Genomic DNA, 14,071 nt, shown 5'->3' with positions numbered 1-14,071 from the left:
TGGTTAGTTCAGCATGCTACTGCTTAAAATGTTTTTTCAAAATTGGTTTCAAAAAGAATATTCAGTTATTTACCAATTTCTATACTATGTATTTAGCACAGCATTGTCAATCACATCCGGAAAATGCTTTTTATAAAGTTTCAAGTTTACAAAGTGTACGATACTGTTTGAAGTTTGTAGTTTGCAGTTTGCATGGCTCACAATAAAGGCCAAGCTAACTAAAGACCTTGGGGATTGGTAAAGCCTATATTATCAGTCATCTCAGTCAGTTATCAGCATAAGCCGAGCTCCATTTGCATGTGAATTTTTCATGTTTTAGGTAAGTGATCTTCATATTTATCTTAGCAAAAATATCACAATTAAAAAAATCACATCAGTTGCAATTTAATACATTAGATAGTACATGTAAAAACTCACAAAAATGAATGTAAATTTAACAAAATTCCTAATGTTTTCATTGCCTCAGCCCTCTGAAGAAGAAAAGGACATCTTACAAAACTTAAAGAGCAACCAGAAGGGGCCTGATCAGGGACTACTACAGTTTATATAGGTTTATGTAGATGGCAGCACATACAGCCAGAAATGCACTGATGGTATACTGTAAAACTCTTTTGAGAGAATCCCACTTAAAGGGAATAGTGCACAACAAGTTCCAAGGAAAAGTAATAATTTTTGACCTTTATTTTCAATGTTGAAATTTAAGTGTTGAATAGAAGACAAAAGTAATAAAATATTTTATTAAAAACTAATGATTTGGACACAAATATGAATTTTTTTCAGACTGTCAAATTAGTAATATTACTGTTAGTACGTGACAAAAACTTAGAATATTTAAGTACTCAATATTTAAAACACATCTGAGGTCATATTTTTTTTACATTAAGGCTTCAATCGTTTTTTTAAATTATTCATTGAGTTACTTCAAAATGCTTTCAGTTAGTTTACACGTATTAATATTGGTTCAAACTTATTTTTCTTAGTCTGAATCTAATAAACATTTATTAAACTTTATAATTCACTTCAATTATTAAAATTGTAAACATCCTGTAGAAATTCTATTACAATTAGTCAAGATACCCGGCTGCAGCCGTTTGTAAGGTCCGGTACTGGTGCTCCAAGTGTCAGTTCTTGGAACCCGGTTAAAGCTTCCTTCGGTTGCCCCCTGTGCACCTGTGCATGCTTCCACACATACCAGCTGGCCACAAGGAAGAAGGACAAGATGAAGAAAGGCAAGGAGGATAGGTAACCTGTGATAGTCAGTAGCTTAGTGTCATGCTAATAGTGCTGTTTGCAAGATTTGTAACTTTGCACATATTCTGACCAAAGAGAGCTATAGCTGAGAATTGAGAGAAACCACATGTCAGGACAAAACCTGGGCTATAGTCCAGGAAAAAAATACCAAAGGAGGCACAAACCTGTAAAAATTTGTTCAAAACTGTATTTTTACACATTGTTAGAGTCAACAATGCTTAGAAGATGCCGTAAGATTACCGCCGTGAATATTTTGCATTATACCGAAAACATGCAATTAAGTCCTAGATGACAGCATCTTACAGTCATCCATTAAAATTTTTCCCTTCTATGCAGTTTTTACCACAGACTCTCGGTAAAGCTACAAAAAAATTAAAAACATTATTTTACGCAACAATTTTAGAAATATTTCCCAGTTTAATACTTAAGATGAAATACACATTGATGAAGTTATATTATGTTTTTTTAAATCAGTTACAGAAATAAAATTATGATTTACATAAAAACGATGGGCTCATCATTAAAATCATTTGTGTAAAGTTTTTTGCTTATTCATTAAGCTTTAAGGCAGTATGATTATAAAGAGTCTAGCGTAGTTAGTTGGATCGCTATAGTAGCCTAGGGGTCTGAGTTTGTACCGTACTGTGGTGGTACTCCGGTTTCAGAAAGCCAGCACAACTATTTGTTACATGCGACCTTGATAGCTAAGTTCAGAAGTTAGTGTATTTATTTTTTTATGTGAATGCTGTTAATATATTACATTTATTTAATTTATTATATTTCAGTTAAATTAATGCAAGTAAAATAATATTTTAATCACTTTTCTTTTGTGCAGGATTTTTGATTTATCTTCATAAAATTGCAATGAATTTTTTTTTTTTTTTGAATTTGCCAAAAGGAACACCTTAAAAACCAAGTATAGTAATTATTATATATTTGAATATCCATAAGAAACTTAGATTGGCTTTCCTTCTCATAAAGCACAATGTATGTTTTTATTTTTAATTTGACTAGTATCTGTTTGAAATGAGAAAATGGAATTACTTATGAGGTTAAAAGCCATACACTAAGGATCAAACATGTGAGATCTAATTGGGGATGAAGCATGATATATGAGAACATGTTTTCAGTATACAAGTTATCAAGAAAAAATATTAATGATTCAAACTAAAATATAAAGATATAACTACTCAAATTAATACTAATTATAATCAACAAATATAATTTGAAAGTTACTGACTCATATTATCACTTTAGTATCTTTGTCAATTAGTAATTTACCCAGGCTATGTGGTCTCTTAGGGCCAATTACTATATAAGGAAATACCGTTATTCTGGTGAAATGGGATAAAAATGAAACTTGCTATTGCATCTGCTTATAATACTTAATTGAAGCAATTTACTAGGAATAATTGACCTATTTAGTTAGGTCTTTGTTCTCTGGGATTAAAATGCCCCAACCCAGGCGACTGTAGCATGGCTCCCAATACAGTAAGTACACACTGTGACACTCTGACTGCTCTAGCAATGCAATGCATTATTTTAGACTCTTTACAAATACACCATTATAAAGCTAAAGAAATATATGACTGCATGTGTGCAAATTACTTCTACACACGTATGTAATTTGTATTTAGATTCCCGTAAATTTGAAAAGAAAAAAATCTTATTTTACGCATATTGTTGGTTGATCATTGTGGTTGGTTTGCTGGCAATTAACCGTAGTTATTTCTTTTACAGAATGCATTTTGTGAGGAACTGCAAAAAGCTATCATTTAGGAAGTATCAGTATGTTATCTGTTTGACACACAAGGTGTACGATGGTAAACTTTTGGTCGTCTCCGCGTATGCACCAATATTCAGATTTGGGCAAATTTTCCATAATTTTAATAACATGGTTTTCTTGTGAGCATATGTCACCCCAATCCGGAACAACTGCAGTACATGCTGCTATGTTCAGACCACTCTATCGATACTATTGATTATGCTAGACTCTTTACGATATGCCACCTTTAAGTTCAAGGAATATCAAAAATTTTAAGTTTAGTGATTTTTGTGTCGGGTTGTTCGTGTTTATGGAATTTGTATATTGCTTTCTGTAAATATGAAAAAAAAAAAAAAACCTAAATTTGTTGATTTATATTGTCAAATGAACATAACATTTTTTAAACTTTTTCAATATTATCTTGTAGAATAGTGTTTCTAAATAACTTTAATTGGTTCACTGATAGTGAGTTGTAATAATTGCATTCACAACATGTGCATTTGTGTGGAGCATTGCAAAAAGCAATCTGCATGTTTTCTTAGTGACGTACAAGGTCTATTGAGGGAAACTTTTAATATGTTACTAAGCATGTTCGACTTCAAGGACACAATCCATTCTATTTGAGCACAAAAAGTGCTCTCTGAAATGATACCATACTTTATAAAAGCAGCTAGGTGAGCGATTAGAAGTTCTGACTTCAGTGACTGGAATAGTGAAGCTCTGCATATTGATCTGTGCAATGGACCTTACCACATCTTTGGAATTCATGATAAATGGTGTGAATCTTATTGTAAACAAAAAATGGACCGAAAAGAAAATTAGTAGCATTACTTTTCCCAATTTCTTTATGGACTTGCCTTTTAAAAGCACTTGATCCTCTCGTTCAAAAAGCTGACAAACTAGTAGAGAATCATACCACAAATCAAGCTGAGCATTTCATGAGCCTGTGGCTATGTTTTCCGGTGGTAAACAAACTGATGTCAGTAAAAAGGTACGCTACACTTGATGTTGTTTAACTGTGGGTTTGTCTCACAACAAAGGTCCATTCTGTCACATTTCACCCTTCTAGAAACTTCTTTATCGTAGCCCAGGTTATGTTTCAAAGAAAGTTTGAGCTGCTGAAAGAAGTGTTACGAGGAAAGATGTCATCTTAGCTTATTTCCTGAGCCTCCAAAGAAGCGATAATGCAGTTCAGATGGACCAGATGTGGATTATGGTTCTCAGGCAGCTCAGCCATATATTGGACAAGAAGAAATAGAGGCTGCGGTAAAAAAAACATTTTAAATACAATAGACATGGAATCTGGTACATTGGAATTATCCTTTACATTAGAGAGAAAAACAGTAGACCATCATAACAATATTGAATGGCAAGAGGTGAGACTTGACTGACTTACAGATTTGATGTTCATGAAAGTGTGATTGGGAAATGACACATAATGTCAAAACTGAACACTAAAGAGTGAAGTATGGGAGAGTATATGAACCACAGACCATTAAATCTTTTGAACGCAGTTTTAACCTCTCAGTTACACCATTTGGTTTGTCTCTTCTTCCATCAGATTACTCTTACCTTGGAGCAAGTCCCGACAATATTGTTGGCGAAGATATGGTCATTGAGGTAAAATTTTTACCTTCCATAAATAAACTTTGCCAAAGTGTTTCAGAAATATCATCTATCTGTGATTCATGCAAAGTAAAAAAAAGTCACTGAGTATAAACGAGGATGGAATGCTTGTGATAGATAACAATAGCACCTATTATTTATTATCAGATCTCGGGACAACTAAACATTTGCAAGGCAGTGGTGTGGACTCAAATTTTTTTTCTGATTTTTACACATAATTCATCATAGTGGAGAGAGATATACATTTTTTGCATAAAGAAATGCTTCCCAGGTTAAAAGGGTTTTTACTTACATTGTATTTTGCCTGCGATATCCAACCTAATTCACACTCATAGTATGAAGTGTAAGGACCCACCATATGTACTTAATGCACAGCATATATCAATATATAAATGGCTGGTGAAGCTCCTGCCAAAGTAGTATTTTATATATCTTACTGTGTAGATATGGGGATTGTGAGTAGGCCTATAATACTACAAATACCATTGAGTCAATTAAAAAATAAAATGTTTAAAATTAAACCACACTTATTTTATGCTAAATTTAATATAAGGTATCATTTCTTTGACAGCAAATACTACCAGTGCAACCTGGACCATTAAGTGAACCTTTTCTATGTATGAACAAAAAAAAATGAAATGGAACCTGTTTGCTGCAGAACAAAAAATGGTGGAAAGTATCCTATAAATTTACATTGAGAGAAATTATAATATAAATAATATTTTAAATTAACAACCAGTGTGAAAACATAAGAAACTAATGTAATAATTTATGAAATACTAACAACACATTTTACAGCAGGTCCACAATTTACTCGCCCCACTTGAGTTGCCTCGACAGTGGCTTTCATGACTGCTCGTCTCTTATCGCTCACCTCTGTCTGAACGCACTGCCTTGCACCACTCACTCGTCCATCGCACACCAACCACAGTCTCGGATGCTAATTAGGAAAATTGAATTAACAAATTTAAAATGTTTCACAGCTTCCAAGCAACCTTTAAATAATAACACTGCTGCAATAATCAAGATCAAAATTGATTTATTTTCATGAACTTTTCCATTTTTGGTATGTAATGACTTAGCGACGGACCTTATTTTTGGCTCAGATATCATTACCGGCTTAGTAATTGACCAGGCAGGAGGTTTTAAATTTAAATTTAATAGGCAAGTTTCATCCTCTTAGTGGTGCCAAAATCATTATCTCTGGGTAAGGCCACTGCACTGGTAACAAGTGCTGAAGATGAAAATATTGTACTTTTGGGCCATCTCAGCCAAGAAATACAACTTGCAATAAAAAAACTTTGTAACGAATTTTCCAATATTTTAACAAAAAAAACTGAGTTACACTCATTTAATTGAATATGACATACAAAATTTGTACCCAATCCTAGTAAAAGGTCACGCATACCAATTGATAGGCCCTAAAATTGAAATTATGCCAAAAATATACAAAGTTGGTTAGACAATGACGTCTTTGAACCCTCCACCTCCGCTTTCAGTTCACCTGCATTTTTAGTTCTTAAAGGAAAGGCCCAACGACTTATGGTCGACTATAGAAAAACCAACCGACACATTGAGTTAAAGTTAGTGCCACTCCCAGACCTTAATTCAGCCTTCCATTGTTTGGGCAAAGTTAAATATTTTACCTTTTTTTACCTTGGTTTGGCCCACTCAACAACACTCAACAACACCAGTTCTACTCACTCAAGCATCAAAACACATCACTGCCTTTTGTGTACCATGGAATCTCTACCAGTATAAAGTCATACCATTTGGTTTGGCAACTAGTGCACAGGTACTAACTCACTTACTTGACTAAATATTGAGAGAGTTAAAGTTTAAATTTGTTTTCAACTCTCTGAACGCTGTTGTGGTGACTATTTTTAAGTGGTCCTAGTGAAAAGGCATGAAACGAAACTAGCCATGGACCATGAAACATGCACTTTACAGTAACTATACGACGCAGAATTGGTCGCCCACTTTGACAACTGCAGGCGCTTGGTTGTATGCAGCAAACTGGGTTAGGTTACACCACCCTATAATCGCTCATGCTGCGTTGCGGTGGTCTGCTGTGGTTAAAAACAAAATTTCAAGCAGAAGTGGGTGTACTCATGGGGGGTACCCTCGCAGCAGCCTAAACCCCTGCCCCTCTGGTGGCGTCTTTAAGTAATTAGAAATAGGCAGAACCTCCAGTATAGTCCCAAACCTGCTCTCTCAAGCTGTGGTGAGGAACACGTGTCAGGATGTCAAAGTTATTATGTCAAAATGCAGGAATTGAACATGCTTTCATTTTAATTCCAATAAGTGCAGCATCATGCTTCGGTTCACAATGCAATATACATATACATATATAAAGAATGACTATCACGCAATTAATATACAGTGTCTCAAGAGATTACAAAAACATAATTAGTTTGCGTGCTGAGTGCGATTATAGTTACCACACTATTGATTACATGACCCATCAAAATCTCAATAATTTTAATATGTGTATGCGGAATTAAGAGACTAAACGTAGAGTTAAAATCGTGGCCACCGACAAAACAGTTAGTTACAAATTACAGTGACTTGCATAAGGATGAAGTGGACTAACGGGCCAACTGGTTGGTTTGCTGGGCTGCTGGCCTTGCCTCTAGTATACTAGTAGCAATTATAATTTTTCATGAAAACTTCACTGTGGCAGATTAGCATTCCTTAAAAATCATAATTAATGAAATGCCCAGCTGCTCAAAACAACCATGTAATTATCTTTTATTTTATTATTCATTATTTTGTATTAAATGTATCAGCACTAAAATTAAGTAATCTTATTGCCTGTGTACCATATGCAACAAACCTATGAAATATTTCAAACAAAACTTATGCTTTGCTTTTGACAATACCAAACAACCTCTCAATGAAGTAGTTCACAATATGCAGATATTTCTGAATAAAATTCTTTCAACTGGAAAAATCACAGTAAAATAATTAAATTATTTTACTGGTAAGTATATACAAGACAAGACATAATCAAATATTAGAATGTAAAGACCATATTAATACTTAAATCATTCATATCAACAATACAAAAAAAAAATATTACATTACTCATAAAAATTCTGAATAACGTACTTTGCTCCTAAGCTATTAAAGGGAGGGATGTTCTACTAAAATCCCTTTGAGCCCTTTAGTCGGCTTCAGTCAACCATTAAGGTATTCACATTAAAATTGTCGATAACACAAAAAATTCTTGAAATATTTCCATGATTTCACTAGAAATTAGGTTCGTTGTTATCATTATGTTGCAAATTAATTTCTAAATATATTTATAAAAATTATAATCTTCCTTTTCAATTAAAGTTATGATCATAATTGGTGACATTATCTTAATGCACATAAACAAGAAGCCAACAAAAGAAATGTACACAAACACTTTACCAATTGTTAACAAAACCAGTTCCAAATATTATCATAAATCTATAATACCATAGCATTGATTACATTATCACTTCGTTTATAGTAGAAAAAAATTACGGTTTTTTGACTTCAACAAAATTACACATTGCATTTGTTGTTTGCATTCAAAATTTACAAAAATATTTTTTCTATGTTTACTGGGAAAACAGTGCGCTCATGTTTTATTTACATGAATACTGAACCTATGGCTAGTCCTCCCACCTAGTGCTCTGATTATTCTGTCAATATTTTGTTGGTTTCTCCAAGATCTTATGGTCATTCCTAGCAAGACTTTGGTTGGTTTTCTCCGTGTGGCCCTGGTTATTCCTGGTGAGACTTCTGCTACTATTCTCCGAGTGTTTTCAGTTATTCCTGAGGAAAATATCCCTGCACGTATTTTTTTCGTACTTAGACAAGCAATTTTATTCAGAATATAGTTTAATTAGTGGATTTCTCTTTCCAAATCAGCACTTATAATATTTTTTATCACATGAATTTCAGGCTGGGCCTTAGGGAAGCTGTTTTCCCTGCACCGCTGCCCGGTGCACACTGCCTTGTGAAATCTTATCCGCTAGCCTATATTCAAGCCGGGTGACCATAGAGTAGTGATAAGCAAGCATTTATGAAACAAACAAGCCAATTTTCAGTTTATTTTGACATATGACTGTTATTTTTTACCATGCAGTTAAGACGTTTTCCTGCATAAGTAAATAAATTAGCTCTTGGCCAATAAATGCAGAAATATGTACCGTTTTTTTAATAAGTTTGCCTTGTCGAGAAGTTTAAATTTCTAAGTACTATGAGAAATTTGTTAACAGGGTTTTACTGTACACCTATCCCTCACTTAGCAAGACTAATTTGTTCCTAAAAATGCTCGTGTTATTCGAAATCGCATATTCTGAAGCATTAGTTTCCATAAATAGCAATGCTAATTTATTTAATGTGTTCCAAAATTGTGTAGGAAAATTTACGTTACGTAACATAAATGTGTTGAATACCGTATATACTCGTGTATAGCGCGCCCTTTTTTCCCCTCAAGTAAAGGAAAAAAATAAGGATGCGCGCTATACACGGAAAAAAAAGTTTGATGGTGGGAGGCGGGGAGGAGTGGAAGTCGTTAACTGCCGGGTGACGGGTGACGTTTCTGGCCAGCCCCCACACATACGCACAAGCAACAAGGCCTCTGTTTCACACACACACACACACACACGCACACGCACACGCGCGCGCAAGCTCGCACATCATGGTCTCTTGTTTATTTTTAGACCTCCCCCCTTTACAGAAAGCCAGCTCAGAAGCTAGTAAAAAGAGAGACAGAGAAAGAGAGAATGTTGTCACCAGTTCCCTCCCCCCCCCCCCCCCCCCCCCGGCCAGCTTCTTCGCTTCCTCCATTCCTCGTCCCAGCAGCGACCGGTGAGTCATCTAGTTCTCCGCGCCAGCTTAGCAACGTAGCGCGGCACGCCTCCCTCCCTTTCTTCCTTCCACGTACCAGTTGTGACGATATAGCGCTTCATTATCTTCCGTTTACACAGCAGAGTTTATGTATTTTCCTGACGCATCACCACACATCAATTTAAATAATCAGGTACCACAAAATGTTAGTAAAATTTATTTATGGGAAAAAAAAATTTCAATTTTTTTTCTTTGGAATTAGTTGCAAAAATCGTGGTGCGCGCTATACACGAGGGCGCGCTATACACGAGTAAATACGGTAACACTCAACTATAAATATGTCACACCATTTATCTTTATTTATCTTTATATGCCTCCCATCACCCTTTGTATGACAAATACGACACCACGTAACGGTAGATACGTGGTTATGTACTTTATCGTCAGTCTGCTGGCTGACTTGCCCGCCCGGGCGTGACCTTCAACTCACGTCGCATACCTTTCCAAACCATCCTTTACTGACAGTGAAACCGATATTACTGTCCGGATAAATACATTTTAATTTTTCAAAAATTAAAGTGCTTATTCGCGTATCACCACCTGGTTCACACCAATCCTGTCCAGCCAAATATTATTTTTTTTCATTGCAACATTAATTTAACAACCTTTTCCACGTGAATCATCTGTTCATTTCTGTTCCGGTATCTAATGTCAAATATATTCCCGCTAGTACAACCAACAGCATCAGACCTATATAAACGTTTGGTAAGAGTCCTTATTTCATACGATTGTGCGCACAGTTGACTTGCTTAAAACTAAAGTTTGACCAACATAAGCGTGGCCTTGATGATAATCTGCGCGCCATAATACTTCTAGTTTTGTCTCAAATACTTGAACACTATGCATTATGAATGATCAAGCACGTACAGTTACCGGCAGTTATCTTGGCGTGTCTCAGCGCGGGGGTGCGGGGACAGCGGGACCAGCGGGACCGGAGAAAGAAGAGGGGGTAAGCAGGCGACACGTAGCCGAGAGCCGTGTAGTGCCTGTTAGGAAAATATCGCCCTTCTGTGTATACCCGAAAATGAAAGGCGAAGGTGGCAGCTCGCAGAGGCGCGGTAAAGTGATACATAGCGGAGAGCGGGAAATAATAAAAACTGTGATGCAGTTTTGTGATGAAGAAGCGAAAAATAAATGTCTGCTCGAGCCTTTACAGAGACAGACGGCAAGAGCAGCGAAGTACACGGGTGCGAGTGAACGGTCCATAGTCAGGATTCATAAAGTCAGCAAAGAACAACCACATGACCCACAGACTACGCCAGGAAAAAACAGATATTTTAAGTATTTAATAAACAATGGAAATATATGTTTACTACGTTACTGTTACGTAGTGTATAGTGGAGTAAAATATTTGGGCAGTTAGGGTGTGTGTGAGTTGGGCAGCTATTAACAAGTAAGGTCTTGATAGCCTATTGTGGAGAAATGATGAGTATGAAGTGTTAACGAAATGACAGAACGGGGAAAACGGGAGTACCTAGAGAAAGTAATAAGAGTAGTAATAATAGTAATTAATTTTAACTTAATTTTGTTTTTCGTCACCTAATACAATCAATTATCATGGAAAGAGAACTTCATACTTACATTAAACAAATCATAAATATATATATGAGGTTTTGAAGGTTATAATATGCATTCTAAAGTGGAAGTACAATGCAAATTGTATTTACATTTATAATAAATAATCGATTATAGGTGCATTAAAATATAAAGCCACACATACACAAGCATTTTTTAAATGCCATAAACGTTGGTAGTCAGGTGTTTCCTAAACGACTGACATGAAGTTAAAACAGCAAGTATAACATAACAAACTCCATGTTTACTTAAATGTACATCCTGCGCTAAATTGAACGTTTTAGGTACGGAAACCGGAGAACGATAAGGGCTAGACTGGCTCCTGCGTCATCAACTGTGAGATAGCTTTCGCACAGAGAGCTACAATTGCGTAATGTTTTGGTCGTTTGATTTTTCTTGTAAGACTTTTGTTTTAATTAACTTTGAGAACACAATGAATTGAGAAGCATAGTTTTAAATTTATTTTACATACCAAGTGACCTAGTTTTCCAAAATAAATTGTCTGGTTTTCGCTAGTTACTGAGTTAACAACATTTCAATTAATTTTGGTTATCATAATAATTAGAAGACACCGTAAGTATATTTAATGGGACAAAGTAAAACGTTGCAGGTTTAGATAATAGTTTGTTACTTTTCCTGACAGATGAGTACAAATATTTGAGCACAACCACTGCAATTTACACAATGTTACACTTATGTAATACAAGTACAATTCATAGGATTTCTCATTTTTGGTTTGGTAACCCAGTGCTCTGAGCCAAAAGGCCTTACCGCCCTGGCGCCCCCACGGACGTGGATACAGACTTACGTAGTGTAGGAAGTCACGCGCCGAATGTAATCTGTTCTGCTAGTACAAACCTGGCCGCTGACCTTGACAATAGGGTATCGCTTCCTCTTTGCCCTCCCCTCCCCACCAGACAGGACTAGGGAGCTCAGACGCCAAGATATCTGCCGGGCATAGTACAGTTACCGGAAGCTGAATGGGCAGACGTTGCTCTTGTGTGAGTGAATTCCCTGCCACTGGCTAGAATGAGTTTGTGGCCAGGTGACAACGGTACGGCACGGTGGCATACGCGCAGACGTAAAACATTTGGTCCTTTACACTCCATAGCCGCAATTTAACTTGCCATAGGCCATAGCTGATGTTTGTACAACAGCCGATAGCGTAGACAGACCTGCACACGCATCTCTTCCCCCTTGTTTGTCTATCTGTATCCCACAGCACATCTGTTGTTTACAGAAGTTGAAACAGACTTCGTGGCGTCGTGCTCAATTTTTTTTTTTTTTTTTTTTTTGCCTGCTGTGATTTTGTGCTAACTGAAATTTACAGATGTGCTATTCAAGATTGGGGCAGTAAAATTCACATTGTGCTAAATGATTCCGTGCAATCTGAAGACGTGCTAAGTGAGGGATAGGTGTATTTACTTTTTTTATAATATATTCCAATGTTGGTAAAAGTGCCGGATGACTTTTGGACTTGGTTACAAGCACCGAGCGAAGTGGCACAACAGTTAAGCATTGGACTCTTAGTCTGGAGGACTGGGTTTGAGTCCCAGTCAATTCATCCTTACTTCATTTTTTCCTGTTTTCTCGTAACCACCCTTGGAAATTTTTTGGGAGGATTCCTTACCATAAGCATGACAGATTCCTTTGCATAGTTACTCTTCCTTATATGTGCTATGTTGTCAACAATATTGATTTTAAAAAATCAGTTACAAATACTTTAGTACTTTTATAATTGATTACAAGTACATACTACATACTATTAAAATGTTATTTATTACAATTCTTAGTAAATAACAAGTCTAGAAACCGTTCAAAATATAGATGATTTAAAGATGTAATATTTTGTCAGTTTACCTTTTTCTTTAAAGTATGCTGCAAATATTCGACTGCATGCACTTTATTTTAATTTTCAAAACTTTATGTAATTTATTGAATTTTTTTGCATAATTTCAAGGTACTTTTAATGTAGTTGACCTAACCCAACCAATCTTTAACCTTGTTTTTATTACTTCAACGATCACAAAACCTGCCTTGGAATTTTCTGTATTACCTAAACAGGAATTTTACTCTTACACCTGACAGAAAATTTACCGTTGCACCTAACTTAGAAAATTTATTGTAATACCTAAAGTTGTATAGTTAATATACAGAAAACACTAACTTCTAATGTTGAAAAGAAAATTTTGTTTATGCATTGTACTTTGTGTGAGAATCTGTGAATTAATTTTATATGAGATGTATGTATTGTTATAAGCAGGCTTAACATTTGAGGGCCTACATCACTGTTGTAGTACTGTATCTGAATGTATGCTTGGGTTCACGTGTTTAATGATTAAACATTTTAATTTTCAGATTTGCTCTTTGTGGAGAGCCATGAAGTGATATTTCGTGTTGCTGTAGCTCTCCTAGGAGAACATAAAGCAGGGCTTATGGAATGTGAAAGTTTTGAAGGAATTATGCATTACCTTAAAGTCACATTACCAAATGTTGACAAAAATATTTTGGACAAAGTAATGAAACAGGTAAATCTTAATTTGTTTGGGTTTTACGTGTGAACAAGATACATAGAAATTAATGAACACTGTACTAGTCAGTGAAATTGTGGAAGGTATCAGCCTTGGCATATTGTAAGGAACCATTTCAGCATTTGCGTAGAGTGATTTTGAAAAAACCATGGGAAAACGAAATCGGAATGGATGGACTGGTATGCCAACCTAGGCCTTCTAGAATGCAATGCCAACATTTTTTTGTTGCACCATCTGGCCTTGGTCCAGGCATATGTTTTTATTCTTAAGGCATGTTACATTTAGTTACTAAAAAATCAAGAATAGTAATTGCCAAAAACACTAATTAATTTTTGATACTTACATATAGTTTTTGTTGTTTGAATTTCTTACCTCTTTTCCTGATCAGACAGTAACTATAATGTCTGAAGAGAACACTTAACTTATTATATTCATG

The 14,071-nt window shown here is 35.5% G+C and overlaps 1 protein-coding gene across 10 annotated transcripts in view; it reads left to right on the top strand.

Moving 5' to 3' along the window:
• Positions 1 to 14,071, top strand: part of LOC134529413 (TBC1 domain family member 4) — a 353,166-nt gene that overhangs the window by 317,976 nt on the left and 21,119 nt on the right. For 9 of the 10 annotated variants that reach the window (XM_063363455.1, XM_063363457.1, XM_063363459.1 and 6 more), the window contains one exon: positions 13,463 to 13,632. In XM_063363455.1, the coding sequence (XP_063219525.1) occupies positions 13,463 to 13,632 (170 nt within the window). Of the gene's footprint in view, positions 1 to 13,462; positions 13,633 to 14,071 lie in introns of those variants that run through there. The other variant, XM_063363464.1, reaches the window with a different exon arrangement.

The sequence above is a fragment of the Bacillus rossius genome, chromosome 2 (genome assembly GCF_032445375.1).
Source record: "Bacillus rossius redtenbacheri isolate Brsri chromosome 2, Brsri_v3, whole genome shotgun sequence".
NCBI lineage: Eukaryota > Metazoa > Arthropoda > Insecta > Phasmatodea > Bacillidae > Bacillus > Bacillus rossius.
This window is presented reverse-complemented; position numbering and strand designations above follow the sequence as displayed.